This window comes from Macaca mulatta, chromosome 2 (genome assembly GCF_049350105.2).
Source record: "Macaca mulatta isolate MMU2019108-1 chromosome 2, T2T-MMU8v2.0, whole genome shotgun sequence".
NCBI lineage: Eukaryota > Metazoa > Chordata > Mammalia > Primates > Cercopithecidae > Macaca > Macaca mulatta.
Genome location: NC_133407.1, coordinates 57,299,762 through 57,319,965, shown reverse-complemented (window position 1 = coordinate 57,319,965; position 20,204 = coordinate 57,299,762). Strand labels below are relative to the sequence as shown.

The 20,204-nt window shown below is 37.9% G+C and overlaps 1 protein-coding gene across 2 annotated transcripts in view; it reads right to left on the bottom strand.

The window, feature by feature from the left end:
- ARHGEF26 (Rho guanine nucleotide exchange factor 26) overlaps window positions 1–20,204 on the bottom strand; it is a 137,984-nt gene that overhangs the window by 114,953 nt on the left and 2,827 nt on the right. For both annotated transcript variants that reach the window (XM_015131841.3, XM_077994162.1), the window contains exons 3-4: window positions 19,987–20,026; window positions 14,633–14,778 (exon numbers count right to left, since the gene is read on the bottom strand). In XM_015131841.3, the coding sequence (XP_014987327.3) occupies window positions 14,633–14,778; window positions 19,987–20,026 (186 nt within the window). The remainder of the gene's footprint in view (window positions 1–14,632; window positions 14,779–19,986; window positions 20,027–20,204) is intronic.

Sequence of the window (20,204 nt, the reverse complement as noted above, 5' to 3'; positions counted from 1 at the left end):
TGGTGGTAAAGTCAAGCAGCTTTCAATCTTAACTCTTAAGTTTATTTTTTTTAATAAGGAGAATGTAATTCTTTTACTTCAGTAGTTCAAAAATAATTATTCCTAAAAACTTAATCAGCTTTAAATTTTGAATTTTAAATTGAAAAATTAGAAACAAACACATATAGATTAACAACAGGAAATTGGTTAAAAGAGCTAAACATCCACTTATTTGAGGAACTAGTATGCGGGCTTTAAAAAGGTTGTTGTAGAAGAATATTTAATGACATGGAAGGTCATTCATAACACTGTTAAAAAAAAAAAGGTGATAAAACAGGAGGCTTAATAACATGAAAAGATATTTACAACATTAAGAGAAAAAAGTGACAAAACTATTACTACATTATTGATTTTTGCATAAAAGACAACCCCTCTCTCTATATATTTTTAAAACTGAAAAGTTATACACAAAAATGTTAATAGTGATTGAATAGAAAGAGAGAGTTCGATTTTTTTTATTTTTATTTATTGGTACTTTCTGATTTTTCTGTACAAATACGTCTTGGCTTTGCAATTAAAGCAACACTTTGAATAACAAAAACTAAAATACTACTTCAACATCCTCTCCCAAAAAAGAAAGAAAACTAGAGTAGGGCAGACAAGTAGAACTGTTCAAGGGTGCCAATAAATACCTCTATTTCTTTGTTGCTGCCCCAAAGAGAAACTAGAGAAAGGAGAGATGACCACCTGTAGATAAAAGAAATGAGAAGCTAAGGTAAAGGGAGGCAGTAAGAAAGAAAGATTTTAATCAAGTCCAAACTGAGCAATGGCTTATGAGACAGTGCTGAAAATGAGTGATGACAGGCTGATCTGCAAGCATGAGAGATAAAGGAGGAAAGGCCTGTTAAGAGTCTGTGTAACTGAGAATGACGCCACTTACACATAGTGAAGGTATGAGTCAAGGGGTTAAGGAAAGTAGAACAGGTCTGAGGTTCCTCTCTTGCAGAAGAAAAGAATACCTGTGTCTAAAGATGATGCCAACATATTAGTTGCTATTTTATTTTTGTTTGCTAATTTTGTAAAATGACAAGTGGATAGGAATGACAAACTCCAAAATAATAAGCTACTTAGAACAACAGCGACAGTGAATTTCTGAGGTTTTGCAATAAAAATCTAACCTGAGCAAAATCTGTTTCTGAAAAATGGATAATAGAGTAAACTGATGCTTTGCATTAGATGTACAAAGCAGAGTGGTTTCTTTGGACAGGAATTATCTTATTGTACGGAGTTCTGAGAAACAGACACAGAATTCCTATCTCTCTTCTTCCCTTTGCTACGATCAAGCTTTATTGGCCAGGCACAATGACTCACGCCTGTAATCCCAGCACTTTGGGAGGCCAAGGCAAGTGGATCACGGGAGGCCAGGAGTTCGAGACCAGCCCGGCCAACATGGTGAAATCCTGTTTCCTGTGTCTACCAAAAAGAAAAAAAAAAAGAAAAAAGAAAAAGCTTTGTTCAAGTGATTTATACCTTCATTACTTTTATTTTCTACTCTTCTGCCAAATTAGCCCTACTAGTTTAAGTCACATCCTACAGACAAAACTTTTCTCACCTTCACTTCACTGCTTTCTGTGATTCCAACTGTGTCTTTCACTTTGGCATTCTGTCCTACATCCTTTCAAAATATCATTTAGACATTTCATTTGTATTGTCTTCTGCTCTAGGTTCTAAGCACCTAGAGGGTAGGCTGGGTTTTAGCCTTGTTTTGTTTGCCTCATTCACTACAATGCAGTGGAAAACAATTAATTTTGGAGTCAGATATTAGCACTGTTCAAATTATAAGTTATAAACTGTCAGTGAATGCAAAATAAAGTCTTATGGTAAAGTGATCGTTATCTATTTAAATGTAACAAACAGAAAAAAAATTAAAATACTATAGTACACTGCAAGCAGAAGTATAAAGTAACTCCTGCCTTGTAAAATTTCTTTGAGATATATACACACATACACATGCACAAACATATACGTTCAGACACACATACTGGTTTACAAGGCAGAACATATTTCTTATCATGTTAAGTGGCTGATAAAGACCATGGTTACAATGTCCACTCTATGATGTATAAATTCACACTAGACAAAAGTCAGTCAGTCATGTTGTGTAACACTCCCATGGACCTCTACAAGAAAAACCATTCTACTTGCAGCCTCTGCAAAAGAAGCGGCCCCAAGGGACCACATTTTGTGCCGCAGTACATCATGGAAGCCAACCAAAGCTGACTGGAGCAGAGCTCGTTAAGCACCTGGCTAAATGACAATACATGTTCTAGTGACCTATTAAGTGGGGACAAAGTAGCTGAGCCAATATAATCCCCTCTCTCTCAAGGAACTAAACTGGGCAACTAAACTGTGTCACTCACTTCGGCATTCTGGCCTACATCCTTTCAAAAATACATTGGAAGCTGAAAGAGTGACTTGAGGGCAGGACGGGGCTGTTAACACAGCCTCAAGTGTAAGTTACAAGAACTCAGAGGCCTGGCATTGTGACTCATGCCTGTAATCCCAGCACTTTGGGAGGTCAAGGCGAGCACATAACCTGGGCTTAGGAGTTCGAGACCAGCCTGACCAACATGACAAAACCCTGTCGCTATTAAAAAAACAAAAATTAGCCCGGCGTGGTGGCGGGCACCTGTAATCCTAGCTCCTCAGGAGGCTGAGGCAGGAGAATCACTTACAGGAGGTGGAGGTTGTAGTGAACTGACATCGTGCCACTGCACTCAAGCCTGGGCAACTGTCTCAAAAAAAAAAAAAAGAACTCAGAAACTGAGTATGCTGGAGCTTTCAGGAAAAAGACAAGCATAGTAAAAAGGGAAAATAAGCCAATTCATGAGAAGAGAAAAGAGTCCACAGGCAGAGCTGCAGTCACATTATTGGCTGAGCACCTGGGAGAAATATAGTTCCTGCTTTTGCAGAGCCCAAGGTACATGTATCCATTTTTTGAGGTCACTGCAGAGGCTGTTCCAAGTAATCTCAAGACCTTAACCAGCAGCAGCATTTAACATCCTAGCCTCTCAGCTGACTTGTTACAATGTAAAGAATTTGTACTTACCCTCGTGGCATTGTCCTGGGGACTACATAAACTGTATCTGAAATTACCTAACACAATCCTGGTACACAATAAGTCTCCTGCAAATATTTGGTCAGTAATTTAACTGCATGTAAATAAATCAATACTGTGATGATCCCAGAGCTAACAGCTATTCTGCAACTCAGTCTGCTCATTCAGAGACTTTGGACCCGTGTGGATATAAGGGCTCCCCGTGGCCCAGGTGGGCACACAACAATCAGACTCCTTTGCACTCCACTACCAGAAGCAGGGTTTCTAACCATGCAAAGTACAAATTGCTCCATTTTTGTATTATTACATTTGGATAGGCTTATTCTCTACAAAGAGGGAAATAATCTGCGATTTTATTTTAGTGTCAATAATACTTCCTGCTGCAGAAGTTGTCCACTGACTGTATAGTTCTCATCTCCTCAAAATAATAGAAATATAGATAATAAACATCCTAATATTAAGATATTAGAGTACAGGCTAATAATCTAGAGAATCAACAGGCTATATGTGCTCCAGATAAATCCACAACATTTGAGTAACAAATTTTTAAGGATTTATTCCATATTTAAAGATTCACTAGTAATTTTGAAGGTGACAATATTCTCCAGTCATCATGGAGACCAGCCACTGTGTGGATGTGGCCCTGAGAAATAGCCCCGTCTTTGGACTGAGGAAGGAGACCCCACAAGAGGATACATTAAGCACAACAGGGCAAATACAAGAATCCCACAGATAAGTCTGCAATCCAAAGTCAGTATGAGAAAGCCTTTCTACGCAGTTATTCAGAACTCCTCAACATCCCTGAGTCTTCTCTTCTATCTAATTATGCTGTATTGCTACAGACTGCTATTATTCTTGAATGTATCCCTTCCACCTCCCCAAAAGAAACAGCTAGTTGAGAATAAGTCCACAATTTAATTTGATTTCACAGTAAGCAATAACTTGGAAGTCATCAGAGTACATGATATACTTAAAAGTACAAGATTGATAAAACCATCACATGAGTGCAGGTAAGAGAAGAGGCCCAAGGATGAGCTCAGGGACCCTTCAACATTTAGAGAACAGAGGAATGAGGAAAAATCCACAAAGGTGATCAAGACGTTCCAGCTGCACTGCCCTTATCCCAACTCCTCTTACCCACCATCACCCCAAAGGGTCTGTGCACATGACATTTTATCTACCTGGGACTCTTCTATCCTGCCACTCCCCAACTGTGCCCCACCAGCTATCATCCTGGACCCTCCAGACGACAGCTCACGTCACCTCCTCTGACACCTGCTCTCCACTGGCTGCACCTTACCCAGACAGGTGCTCTTCTCTTGCAGCAGCACCAGTAAGTCCTTCACAGCGTTACCACAATAGTAATTATGCATTTATCTATGGGATGGTTTGATTGCTGACGTCTGTCTTGCCATTCAGGGTGTTTATAAGGACATGAATGCAAGGTGGAGTCTGTTCTTGCTCTATCTCCAAGGCCTGCCATAGAGAGAACTTCATGTGGGGCAGGACTTTGATGAAGACAATGAATTCATCAACCTCTCTCATTGATTTTCTACTCAATGAAATAAGAAGACTCTCTCTATTTGGACCCTGTTGTAGGTTTGCAGTTGCAACATCTGCTTTTGTAGTTATGCCCTTAAGAATTAACTAACCGTGTTTTCATCTCCTCCTACTTTCTTGGAGCACCTGTCATTTCTGATCTCTGCCTACCCTAGGGCAACTGGCGCATACACCGACATATTCCAACACTTCATTGTTCTCTCAGATGAATCAATTTCATAAATATTGGCAGATCTATCACTCAGTTGTCCTTTAATTACTCAGCTCCAACCAGAGTAGTTTTTTCCTCAATCTCTGCCTATATTATTAGGAGTTATATGAAGTTCCAACACTGCAACAATTCAGATACAGAAAAACTTTTTAAAGTGATATTAACAACATGGAAACTATACTCAATACATATAAAGCTACACTAAGGTGCTCCTAGTACTTGGAAATAAAGTCAAGAAAAAGATAGTCTCCAACTAAAACTGAAAAAACAAAACAAAAATTATAAAAAAAATTTACATGTACACATGTATGTATTTTTCTACAGAGAAAGCCTGACTCACAATTTTTATTAGATTCTTAAAGCATGTATGATACTCCCCCAGTAAAGATGACTAAATGCATATCCATCCTATGTATTAATGCAGAGTTATAACACTGTAAATCATGTGTCGATATGAAACGATTTATAAGACACATAGTTCAGAAGAGAAGCAAGCTGTGTAGTATAAATAATCTGTGTATCTACATAAATATGGGTAATCTATATTGTTTACTTAAATGTATATATGTGGGTTTTCAGAAGAGTATTACCAAATTGAGAGCAGCATATCTATGGAGAAGGGGATAGAGACTGGGGTTGCACAAATGACCAAAACAGCCTTTAGTCTTATCTGAAATGGTCCAATTCTTCTTCCTGTTCTTTTTTTTTTTTTTTTTTTTTTTTTTTTGAGATGGGGGTCTCACTATGTTGCCCAGGCTGATCTCAAACTCCTGGGCTCAAGAGATCCTCCTGCCTCAGCCTTCCAAAGTTCTGGGATTACAGACGGGACCCACTGCACCTGGTCCAAAATGTCTGAATTATTCTCTACATGAAGGACATACTTTTTTTTTTTTTTTTTTTTTTTTGAGACGGAGTCTTGCTCTGTCACCCAGGCTGGAGTGCAGTGGCCGGATCTCAGCTCACTGCAAGCTCCGCCTCCCGGGTTTACGCCGTTCTCCTGCCTCAGCCTCCCGAGTAGCTGGGACTACAGGCGCCCGCCACCTCGCCCGGCTAGTTTTTTTGTATTTTTTAGTAGTGACGGGGTTTCACCGTGTTAGCCGGGATCGTCTCTCGATCTCCTGGCCTCGTGATCCGCCCGTCTCGGCCTCCCAAAGTGCTGGGATTACAGGCTTGAGCCACCGCGCCCGGCTGAAGGACATATTATATATGTCTTACATAAGTCAAGTTAATTTTCAGAAACTTTAAGAGGATACCATAATCTAATTATGCATAAAAAGTAAGACTACACACAGAGCCCAGTCCCTGGCTCAAGCTAAGTAGTCCCCACCTTTATCTCTCTTAGCTAGAGTAGTAATTCTAATTAGGGTGTGTCTTAGTCCATTTTGGGGTGCTTAAAACAGAATACCTGAACTTGAGTAATTTATGAAGCAAAGGAATTTATTTCCTACAGTTATAGAGGCTAAGAAGTTCAGGGCTGAGGGGCTACATTTGGTGAGAGCCTTCCTGCCGGTGGGGACACTGAAGAGCCTCGAAGTGGTGCAGGGTATCATATGGCAAGGAAGCTGAGCACGCTAACGAGATAGCTCAGGTCTCTCTTCCTCTTCCTATAAAGCCACCTGTTCCCCTCCCATGATAACTCATTAATCCATTAGCCCAGTAATCTGTGGCTGTTAATCTATTCATGCAGGCAGAGCCCTCATGATCCAATCACTTCTTAAAGGCTCCACCTCTCAATACTGCTATATTAGGAATTAAATTTTCATGTGAGTTTTAGAGGCGACAAATATCCAAACCATGGGTCTCAGGTCTAGGCACATGGGCCTCTATTTCTGTTTACAAGGACACAAGGATATCAGAAGACCCACAGGCCAACTTAAAAGTGTGGACTAGTATGTGCCTGCAGTTCTAACTGTTTAAACTATAATGTGAGCTAAATGGGAGCCAGCCATAAAAAGTGAAAATAATTTTCCATATCTTACACACACAAAAAATGGTAAAAGGTTTTAGTCACCATCTAAAGTAAAAAAAAATAGTATTTTGAGACTGCTGCATTGCCAAACTGTAAATGAAAAATCATAAAACTGCAAAAATTACTATTTTAAGCAACAAGTCACAAACAACTGAAAATTCAGACAAATGTAAAAATTTAGGGAAAAGAATAAGTTTAAATCCATTCAGCATTTCTGCAAACAGAATGACTTTCCGGTATATTACATTTGTCGAGCTCTGATTTGTACTAGAAAATAGTATGTCTTTCACAATAAGCACAGTGTAAATTCTAAAATAAGAAGTCCCATCACATCAAACTACTAAGATGCCAAAGTGTCTGCTCTATTTTCAATGGAATAAAATGATATTTATAATAACATTCCTGCTTTTCAAATCTTCCTTTCTCATCCTGCAATTCCAGAAAGTCTCCCACAGGTACACTATGCATGCCTTAAGAGCTGAGCCCAGAACCAAAGACTGAGGTCTGAATTCTAGATCTCCCATTGCACTGTTAGCCACACTAAGCACAGAGCTGAAAAATACTTTAATTAAAATACTTTAGTTAAAACACTTTCATTAACATTAAAATACTTTAGTTAAAATACTTCAATTAAAATTAGAATACTTTAAGAAGTCAAACCATTTCTGACTACAGAGTTCAAAATTTTTAAGCAAACTGAAGAAACATTCCAATGACAAGATTACTGATAAAGCCACATGTCAGCAAATACAAAAGACGAGCGCAGTAGAGGATGACTCTATTAGGTGCTGAACAGAGAACACCCTTTCCAAAGGTATCTGGCATTTCAAGGTGATGGAAATTACACAAACACACCCCATGGCAAATAAATGGGGTCAGGGCACAGCTGGCAAGTATGGCTTTGGTTCCATCACTGAACCTGACATAACAAACACTGGTGTTGCAATAGTCATTTCTCAGTACATGCACAGTACATGATCTTGGAGATGTGGAGGGGGTATGGAAAAGCAAAAACTCCAGTCAAAATACATCTAAAAGGAAAGACAATAAATACTTCCGGGGTCCTACTAATGAATGAACCCTTGGGAAAACCTGCAGTTCAGCTGACTACACACCTGGCATTAACTGTAACAAGTACACAATGTTCCATCCCTGACTAATACAATCAATATTTTTCTTCAAACCCACATGCTTTTCCCAGAGATCCAAGAACTGCTGGCTTAATGTTTGTGCTGCTGTTTTGAGTGAGGCACTGGGCGATTTACCTGCATGCAGCAGGGTTTTTGTCTCTGAGCAGAGTTCCAGATAATCTCCAGAGGTCAAAACTTACTTTTCAAAGTCATTGAGGTTTCAAAACCTCAAATCCCTTTCACATATGATCAACCCAAACTGGGAACTACAACCATTAACATTATTTCAGGACAAGGGGGATATTACCACTGACCCCACAGAAATTCAAACAACCATCAGAAAACATTGTAAATACTTCTATGCACATAAACTAGAAAATCTAGAAGAAATGGATAAATTCCTGAACACATATACCCTCCCAAGACTGAACTAAGAAGAAATCATATCCCTGAAGAGATCAATCAGGATTTCTGAAATTGAGGCAGGAATAAACAGCGTACCAGCCAAAAAAAGCCCAGGACCAGGCAGATTCATAGCTAAATTTTACCAGATGTAAAAAGAAGAGCTGGTATCATTCCTACTGAAACTGTTCCAAAAAAAAAAAAAAAAAAAAAATGGAGAAGAGGAACTCCTCTCTAACTCATTCTATGAGGCCAGCATCATCCTGATACCCAAACCTGGCAGAGATACAACAACAAAAGAAAAAAAACTTCAAGCCAATATCCGTAATGAACATCATGCAAAAATCCTCAACAAAATACGGTAAACCAAATCCAGCAGCACATCAAAAAGCTTATCCACCATGATCAAGTAGGCTTTATCCATGGGATGCAAGGTTGGTTCAACATAAGTGATTTGCACACATAAACAGAACTAAAGACAAAAACCACATGATTATCTCAACAGATACAGAGAAGGCATTTGATAAAATTCAACATTGATTCATGTTAAAAAAAAAAAAGCCCTCAATAAACTAGGTATTAAAGGAAAATACCTCAAAATAATAAAAGCGATATATTACAAACCCATCACGACATCATCATACTAAATGTACAAAAGCTGGAAGCATTCCCCTTGAAAACCAGCACAAGACAAGGATGCCATCTCTCACCACTCCTATTCAACATAGTTGATATGGTGTGTCTGTGTCCCCACCCAAATCTCATATTGAATTCCCACATGTTGTCGGGGGGACCAGGTGGGAGGTAAGTGAACTAAGGGGGCTGGTCTTTCCTGTGCTGTTCTCATGATAGTGAATAAGTCTCACCAGATCTGATGGTTTTAAAAATGGGAGCTTCCCTGTACAAGCTCTCTCTTTGCCTACTGCCATCCACATAAGACGTGACTTGCTCCTCTTTGTCTTCCACCATGATTGTGAAGCCTCTCCAGACACATGGGACTGTAAGTCCATTGAACCCTTTTTCCTGTATAAATTACCCAGTCTCAGGAATGTCTTTATCAGCAGCATGACAACGGACTAATACAATATTACTGGAAGTCCTAGCCAGGGCAATCTAGGAAGAGAAAGAAAAAGAAAGAAAAAGGGAAGAAAGGAAGGAATGAAAGGAGGAAGGGAGGAAGAGAGGAAGGCAGGAAGGAAGGAAGGAAGGGAGGGAGGGAGGGAGGCAGGGAGGAAGGGAGGGAGGGTTCAAATAGTAAGAGAGAAAGTCAAACTATCCCTGTCTGCAGATGACATGATCCTATATATGGAAAACCCCATAGTCTCAGCCCAAAAACTTCTTAAGCTGATAAAAAAAACTTTAGCAAAATCTCAGGATACAAAATTGATGTGCAAATATCACTAGCATTCCTACACACCAACAACAGTCAAGCCAAGAGCCAAATCAGGAACAAACTGCCATTCACAATTGCCACAAAAAAATAAGATACCTAGGAATACAGCTAATTAGGGAGGTGAAAGATTTCTACAAGAAGAAGTACAAAATACTGCTCAAAGAAATCAGAGATGACATAAACAAATACACAAATATTACATGTTCATGGATAGGAAGAATTAATATCATTAAAATGGCCATACTGCCCAAAGCAATTTACAGATTCAATGCTATTCTAAACTACCACTGAGATTCTTCACAAACTGGAAAAAACCCATTCTAAAATCCATATGGAACCAAAAAAGAGCCCAAATAACCAAAACAATCCTAAGCGAAAGAATAAAGCCGGAGGCATCACACTACCCAACTTCAAACTGTGCTGCAGGGCTACAGTAACCAAACAGCATGATACTGGTACAAAAACAGACACACAGACCAATGGAACAGAAAAAAGGGCCCAGAAATAAGGCTGCACACCTAAAACTATCTGATCTTCTACAAACCTGACAGATCATAGTTGTAGGTGTGCAGCCTTATTTCTTTAGTCCTAATACTCTGATGAGTCTGTGGCTCATTATTCCATTGAGGCTCAGTTAAACAAATGACTATCATTTATTATTCTACTGAGGCCCAACTAAATAAATGCCTCTTACAGTTATAATTCTCCTTTATTCCTAAATGACAACACTACAGTTAAACCTCTCCCAACACCATAAATGGGGAACCGCCCATCACCTGTAGAGTTGAACACTGTCTTACCCGGCATGGTCCAATGAAACCAAAGGAAACATAAACAAACACGCTCAGACAAATTACACCACAGACTGAAGGCTTAAAGATCTTATGTAACAACCATAAATTACTGCAAATTGCTGCACTTCTAAAGTATTTGGCATCATGGATGCTTCTTACAGTCAACTGATAAGGACAGTTTCACCATCCCAGGAGGCAGGCAGGTGTTTGCAATAAAGAGATTTTTTAGAAAATAAAACAATCAACACTAGCTACTGCACATGTGCACTCACTCCCTACCCTCCTTAGCAGGAAGTGAAGGTATATGCCAAACTGAGACCTAACCCACTGCCAGAAAACCCCTTGTCCTATTCTTTCTAGGATTAAGACTTGACTTTAAGAAGTGTTTTGCGCTAAAATGTTACACGCAAAATTAGACCAGGGCTACCTTATGATTTTGATTATTAAAAGTTAAGGATGGAAGAATAATTTTATATATATATATGTATGAATGATGCTAGGTTTAATATGTATATAAAATACTAGGTTTAATACTAAGTATTATGTATTTAATACTATTAGTATTTTATATACTTTATATATATTTTATATTTTTTATAAATATTTTTATTTTATTTTATATATTTTATATTTTATTTTATTTTATATATTTATATATAAATTTTATATATATATAAATATATTTTATATTTTATATACTAAGTATTAAACCTATAGTAATATTACTAATACTAATACTTAGTATTAAGTACTAAGTACTAAGTATTAATACTAAGTATTAAACCTAGTATTTTATATACATATAAAACACTATATATATATAAACACTAGGTATATACATATAAAACACTAGGTGTATACATAAACACACTAGGTTTAAACCTAGTACTTTATACATATGTATATATAAAACCTAGTATTTAATATATAGATAATACTAGGTTTAATACATATATTATACTAGGTATTTATATAGACCTCCAACTTTATATATATACACCCACATATATATTTATATATCAAAGCTGAATATATATATTAAAGTTGAAAGTCTTCTGAGACCTGCCCTAAACACTGCAGCTTCACTATCAGGAGGGGTCAGATAGAGAAATGGAGGTGCCGATCACTTATGAGAAACATTCTGACATTGTTAATGATTCACGAAGCCTCCTCTCTTTAGGGTCCTAAATACCACTTGAAATTTAGTAGTGGATGAGCTTCTAAAAAGGTAATGACTGCTTTCTGGTGTTAAAATATCTACCTTCCTAAAAGCCAGAACTGGTTATATCCTTTTGGTGGACAGAAAACCCTCATGAGAAGGGCAAAAGAGAACGTCAGGGATAGTGATAAAGTTATCTCTGGGGAGGTAGGAAGGAGAAAAGAACTGGAAAGGAAGGAGGAGTTCGCTGTAATAGTCTAAAAAAATAGAAAATGAAGCAAATATGTTAAAATATTAACATTTATTCAATCTGAGTGATAGGTACACAGAAATTGATTACCTTTATCTTTTAATTTCTCTACAGGTTTAAAGCACTTTATAACAAAAAAAAATTAAAGTAAAATTTAAGTGAAAAGAAGACACAAAAGGCACAAAGAAATGCAGACTGGTGCCTAAGAAATGCTTAGTGGCAAAGTTCAATCATGCTGCTTTCATTAAATGTAATTGCCAAGCAACACAATAAATACACACAAGCCTCCCAGGAACACTAAACTCCAAGATAACATACACTAAAGTCAGAACTCACTTTATAGTTTTACATTTTATTACAAGATAGTTCTATGATATCCGTATCGTTTACATATCATTTACAAAAGACACAACATTCATTTTTTTGCCAAACAAAATGCAAGTCCATAAACAAAGTTGAACTGAAGGATATGCACTATTATTTAATTGTATGTACATGTGCTCATCTATATGAAAGCCAAACTCCAGGAGGCACAAATATGGCAGCCTGTTTCTTGGGCTAAAGCTAAGTGGGATCAGGGTGTAACTGACATAAAAATCCACATTTCTTTTTAGCATTCTTTGGGAGACCAACAGCAGGATTTAGGCCTATGCTAACAAACACAGCTGCTGCCACAAAGAGGAAACAAAAAATCCACAGCCTTCTTTCTTCTCCTGAATCCTCTACCAAATGGTCCATACCAACAACTGAATGAACTGAATGACAGCCATTTAGAGCCGACAAGGCCTCAATGGACCTTGTCACCAGTTTTTCCACATATCTGTTTTGGGATACACATATCATGAGATCATTAGATTAGGGTATAAGGCTGCTAATTAATACACCAATTCTGTGGTTCGCTTTGACCACCTAACCACATGCAAAATTTTAAAAAATATCACAGAATTTACAAACTGTTAGCATAGACGTCAAATCTGAATACTTTATTGGACATACAACATTTCTTTAAAATTTGAGTTGGGAAAATACTCATAAAAGTCTGGATTTGTATATTCTCTTTTCTAATTATCAGAACATCTGGTCACAGTGAGCCCCTGCACTCACCTGGTTTGAGCTAAGTAGTAGCTGCTCAATTTATATAAGGCCTGTTCACCACAGCTCCCACCACTCCCTATCACCTACATAAACCAACATCATGTATTCATTCTACTTGCCCTGCCACTGTGGGTATTTTAATTTGGGGCATAATCATAAGGGTGCTATACCTCAGAGGCCCTGGAAATGAACAGATTCTCCTGAGAACAAAATCAGGAGGTGGGAACAAGACAGGGAGAAAGTGCTTGGTGTACTGAATTTTGAATTCCAATACAGGTGAGAAGAGGGAAGGTAAAGCTTGAAGCAGAAGTTGTCTCCCACCATTTACCCATGCACATTCCCACGGCCCTGGCTATACAGCACCAACATTAACAACTCCTTTTCTTACACTGGTGTTTTCCCTAAATGCACAAGATTCCTGATTCTGAACACTTCTGTCACCTCTGCTCTGATATTGCCTAAGGACTCATGGAGGTGTACTGGCTTGTTTTTGATGCAAAGCTCCCCCGAACCAAGCCAGTCACGGGAATTCCTTTCTACTTGCTAATTCACCAGATATTCACAAATGCTGTGCCCAAACTCTTATCAAGTAAACTAAGCATCAAACTGTGACATTTTGTAAGCCACGAAGAAAAAAATATACACTTAAAAAGCAAAAGGTGTCTGATGCAGAGAGGAGAAATTACTCAGCAACACAAAATTAAGTGTCAGAGACAAGCACACAAAAAAGGCACAGAGGGAGATGGAACAGAATACCATTCATTAATCAGCTTTAAGAATATATAAATATTTCTATATCAAATTAAATTTCCAAGGAAGGGCTAGATGCAGTGGCTCGTGCCTGCAATCCCAGCACTTTGGGAGGCTGAGGCTGGCGGATCACTTGAGGGCAGGAGTTCAAGACCAGCCTGGCCAACACGGTGAAACCCCATCTCTACTAAAAATACAAAAAGTAGCTGGGTGTGGTGGAACACGCCTGTAGTCCCAGCTACTCAGGAGGCTGAGGCAGGAGAATCACATGAACCTAGGAGACTGCAGTGAGCCGAGATCGTGCCACTGTACTCTATTCTGGGCGACAGAGCAAGATCCCGTTTCAAAAAAAAAAAAAAAAATTCCAAGGAAGAACTGCAACTAGCTCTCTATTGTGCAGAGATACATATACAGGTACATACATACATGTACATATCAATGCATACATACACAAATAAACACACACGCATATATATGTACACAGCCATAATAATGACAAAGTGCAGGTTATGTTAGTACTATGCTTACACTACACTATATTTAACAAAAACAGAGACCTCGTAGAAAGAGTTTCCAGAGTTCACAGTACATCAATCTCATAGCACTTTATTTTATCAAACCTAATTTTCCTGATCAGAAGTGTCAAAGTTCACGTTCTCATTAGTGCCGGCAGAGTTCCGAGAAACATTTCACAATCTAAAAGGAGTCTTTCTCTTTAGAGTTACAGTATCACTGGCAGAAAAGAACAAAAGCCAAATCCACACATAATTTCCACAACTTGTTTTTTTCCTACCACAGATAGAAAAGAAGGTAAACACTCACTGCAGAGAGCTGGCTCCATGTGGATCTCAATGGCTTATGGTGAATCACAATTTTTTCATCTGACTTCTGTTCTTTGGGCTCCGACTCTTCATCAGAATCAATGTCAAGGGCCTTTTCCTTGTAGTTTTGATACAGGACAGCATTTTCTGCAAGAAAACAAGGCCTATGTGTCACTAATTGTTCTCAATCATTATGTTACTTGTTCTAAATAAACATCATATGTACCCAATGTTTGGCCTCCAATTTTATAAACAACAGAGAGACAAACAGATTTAGTCCCTGTAGAATAATTACAGAAAAGTGATTTTCTCATTCACATAGCTCTATCTCAAACTCAAGTGCAGGGGAGGAGGAGGAGTCCATATAGAGAATGTCAACGGAAGCAAAGTTTCCATGTTTCTGTCCACTACTCATGAAAGACAGTCAGGCCTATTAAATCACTGTAATTTAGGTTAAATTACATCCTACCTTTTATTTCAGGTCCGTCACCATTCATTTATCTATTTAATAAACACTTATTGTATATCTATGATGTGCCAAGGGCTGAAAGTAAAATGGAAAACAAAAGAAAGACACCCCTCATGCCTTATGAATAAGTTTATTCGTAAGTTTAATAAGAAAAGCTGTCAAATTCACTCATGCATTTATTCATTCAACTGTTACTTAGAAAACACCTACACCTACTAAGAACCTAGTAGGTTGTCCCACAAGAAGCAACAGCTTAGCACCTGTTATTCTACAGTAATAGAAACAAAATAAAAATCTCTATCTTCAGGAGCTGATACTAAAGCATGAGAGAACTGCAATAAATAAGCAAGTAACTTTGATAGTATTTTGATGCTGATAAGTGTCATGAAGAAACATGAAACAGGGAAGGGGGGTAGAAAGTGCTGGGAGGAGGGCATGTAGATTTTAAGTAGGGTAGTTTAGGAAGGCCTCACTGGGGTGACAAGTAGAGACATAGAAGAGGTGAGAAAGTGAGCCACCTGTATCAAAACTACAACGAAAAGGCCCTTGATGTTGACTCTGATGAAGAACTGGTGACCAAACAGCATCTCACTGGGGCACAGCAAGTATAAAGCCCTGGGGCATGAGTCTACTTGGTATGTCTGTATTTACCAAGAGCAGCAAGGACGACAGCGTGGCTGGAGTACGAAGAAAATGGGCGGAAAGTACAGAAGATGGGAGTTGAAGCCGGGCATCGTGGCTCACACCTGGAATCTCAGCACTTTGGGAGGCTGAGGTGGGCAGATCACTTGAGGTCAGGAGTTCGAGACCAGCCTGGGCAACATAAAGAGACCCTGCCTCTATCAAAAATACAACAAATTAGCTGAGTATGGTGGTGTGCCCCTGTTGTCCCAGGTACTCGGGAGGTTGAGGCAGGAGAATAACCTGAACCTGGGAAGCAGAGGTTGCAATGAACCGAGATCATGCCACTGCACTCCAGACTGGACCCCATTTCAAAAAAAAAAAAAAAAAAAAAGAAGAAGAAGAAGAAGAAGATGGGGGAGGGTGACCAGAGGGCTTTTAGAAATTTTTTAAAAAAAATTTCTAGGTCATTATATTTGAGAAGAAATGAGAGGATACACAGAAACAGCTCCTTATAAAAGGAAATAACATAAAACTAGTTATAATGAAGTAGGGCCTTGCCTCAGCCATTAAAGGACTTTGATTTTTACTCAAAATGTGATGGGAAGTCACTATAAGTTTGAGGACATAATGATCTTACACAAATACATGCTTACGAACTGAAGGATTTATATACAGGTACGAACAGACTGTCAGTAGGGTGTGATGTAGTCTGGCAGTCAGGTATTTGGTCAATGAGGAAAGACTAAGGTCTGAAAGCTGAGAAGCCACAAAGCTAAAGGAAAAGCACACACAAAAGCTATAATGGGAACATAAGAGGAAACATAATACAGTCATGCATTGCATAACATTGTTTTGATCAATGACAAACCACATTTACAACGGTGGTCCCATATGTTATAAAGGAGCTAAAAAATTCCTATCACCTAGTCATCTTAATGTTGTAGTGTACCACATTACTCACACGTCTATGGTAATGCTGGTGTAAACAAACTGACTGCACTGCCAAAAATATAAAAGTACAGCACATACAATTATGTACAGTTCATGATACTTGATAATGATAATAAACTATGTTACTGGTTTATGTATTTACTATACCATACTTTTTATCATTATTTTAGAGTGTACTCCTACTTACCAAAAAAAAAAAAAAAAGTTAACTGTGAACCAGCGTCAGGCAGGTCCTTCAGGAGGTATTCCAGAAGAAGACATTGTTATCATGGAAGATGAAAGCCCCATGCATGTTATTGCCCCTGAAGACCTTCTTGTGGGACACGATATTGAGATGGAGGACAGTGATATTGATGATTCTGACCCTCTGCAGGCCTAGGCTAATCCATGTGTTTAGTTTCAACGAAAGAATTTCAAAAATAAAAATGAAAATTTTTTACAATAAGAAAATGCTTACAAAATAGGTATGTAAATAAAAATATTTCTGTACAGCTGTACAGTGCATTTGTGTTTTAAGCTGTGTTAAAACTAGAGTTTAAAAGTTTCAAAAAATTTTAAATTTTACAAAATAAGTTACAGTAAGCTAAAGTTAATTTATTATTGAAGAAAAAAGTTTTTTAATAAATTTGATGTAGCTTAAGTATACACTATTTATGAAGTCTACAATAGTGTACGGTAATGTTCTAGGCCTTCCCATTCACTCACTACTCATTCACTGACTCACCCAGAGCCACTTTCAGTACTGCTAGCTCCATTCACGGTAAGAGTCCTATAGAAGAGTACCATTTTTAATTTTTTACATCGTATTTTTACTGTACTTTTTCTGTTTAGATACACACATATCATTGTGTTACAACTACCTACAGTATTCAGTACAGTAACATGCTGTACAGGTTTGGCTGTACCATATGTCCTAGGCTATACCATCTGGTTTGTGTAAGTACGCTCTGTGATGTCTGCACAACAACAAAATTGCCCAAGGATGTATTTCTCAGAACGTATCCTCATCATTAAGTGATACACCGCTATATCTTAAAAGAACTAGGGAGAGTCAATGTGGTTAAAGCTTGGGTATGTCTAGTGGCCACATTGTACAAGGTGAGTTTAGAGAAATAAGCCAGACAGTCCAAATCAACAAAATACTTGTAGGCAATGCTAAAAACTGGATTTTACCCTGAGTACAAAAGGATTGAGTTTCTTTCATACTGTCATGATAGCATCTCTTTCCTGAACACAATGGGACTCCATGAAAAGGGAAGACTTGCTTAGAGTAGAGAACAAAACATTGACTACCTAGGAGACTAAGAAGCTATTGGGGTAGTCAATGAAAGAGGATGGAGGTTTGAGCTATATAACATAGAACAGACTGGTGAAAGACTAAATATGGGGGCAGAGAAAAGGAGGTGTTAAGGATGTTTCCTAGGTCTGCAGGCCTCACAACCAGAAAGTAGGAGATGGGAACACCAGAAGAGATTCAGGTTTAGTGGGGAAGATTATGAGTTTGGTTTGGGGCATTTTGAGTTTGAACTGCCTTTCCCATCTACCAAAACAAGCAAGCATCTGCCCCTTTTCTCATCAACTATAGATTATTCTGTATGCACTATGACCATGCAAGATTTTACTGGTCTCTGATTGTCATGCTATGTAAAGTAGATTACGAGGGTAAAGACTGAGTCTCCCCTAGTCTTTAAAGCACTAAGTAGTTGGCACAAAGTATATGCATAACATTGCTGATAGATTTCTCATTTTCACGACAACATAGGCAACATTATTATTAATCTCATTTCACACATGAGGTGGCTCAGTGAGGGCCCAGTTATATAAAGGGTTTTTCTCAGTATCACTCAACTGATGAATAGGAGCAGGTCTGCCTGGCTCTATCTAATATCACAGATTCTCACCATTTGGCCACACTGCTTCCCTAGTTACATTCTTGTTAATCATTAACTGTAAGAATCCTGCATTCCTCGTGTACATATATATGTGTGAAAAAAACTTCTAGGTCATTATATTTGAGAAGAAATGAGAGGATACACAGAAACAACTTCTTATAAAAGGAAATAACGTAAAACTAGTTACAATGAAGTCTAGTCTCTGACTTTAAAAAAAACCTTAAAATTTTAAACTCTCTTAGGCAAAGGTCACAAAATAAATACCAAATTCCAGGGAATGTAAAGCATCTCCTTAGGTAAATATTAGGTAGATGCTGTTCACTTCATAGAGTGCTATAAGAAGCAGCAAATGGGACTAAGAACTAGATCTGTGTCCTACTATTGGCTGTGTCACTAGGTGTGACAGTAGACAAGGTGCCAAACCTCTCAGATCTTCTGGTTTCTTCAATTATAAAATTAGGGAGATGAACTTATTCCAACCAGCTAAATACTATATCGGGATTTCCTAAGATTGGTGCGGTGAATGAATTTTTATAGATGAGTCATTTTTAAATGTTCCAATGGGAAACTCATCTTTATAAAAATTATACAGGGAATTATTTGATAATCACCTAAGGCTACGTATTTTATAACTCTGGGTGGTTGCACATTTGCTTGACTTATAGAGGGGCATCCCCTTCTTCATTATTCTTCGAAGGTTGGAAAATCTTCACACTTCAAAACATGACAAAAAGTAACTACCCTCACTACCACCATGACCCTCCAGCCCAACAAGTGCTACAGCTGGGACTGCTCCCTTCATGCTCTTCCAGTTGGCTGACACTTGAGCCATCTATTTACAGAAAGTCCATTAATCTGATTAGGGTTTGAACACCTGGTTGAAGCTGCTTTTGTTTTTGAGATCTTTAATAAAAATACTACATGGGTTGCAAAGTCTTGAGAGTATGTTTTTGTCAGTCAGGAGAGTTAGATTTCCTCCAAAGTTGAAACTTAATAAGGAAACAGGAAATCAGAAATGATAATAAAATGTGGAAATATGGGCAGAATACTAAGTCAAAGGAAATGTGACCTAAAGAAATATGACTTCAAATCTAAATGCCAAAATCAGAATTTTTAACTAAAAAGCTAGAGCTTGGTCTTACTCTTTCTCTGTTTCCTGAGGGACATGGAGATGGAGCCAAGGTAGAGAAGAATTAAAAATCCCAGGACATTGACTGAAAAAGTTATCAGCCTATAAAAAATGCCATTAACTATATTCACCATTAGCATTACTGGGTAAAAATTTAGCTTAATGAGAAGCTTTGGACTGTATAATTTGGGAAGAAGTTGAACATATTTCTCAAAGATGTAGTTGGATCAACTTATAATTGGCATTCCACATTGAAACAGCAATAAAAGTTTTGAAAATTAAATGCTTACCTTCCCCATCAAACGTTCCTTGTCCTTTCAGCATTTTTTTCTAAGAGACAAAAAAAAAAGCAAAAAAAAAAAAAAAAAAAAAAAAAAAAAAAAAAAGGAGAAGCAAACTATGTATGAATGAGCCAAATACAAAATATGGCTATTTTAAGTACTTTTTTTTTTTTTTGTCATTACATTAATTAGATTTCCAAGAGCACAGAGAAGCTGAGCCCCGGAGG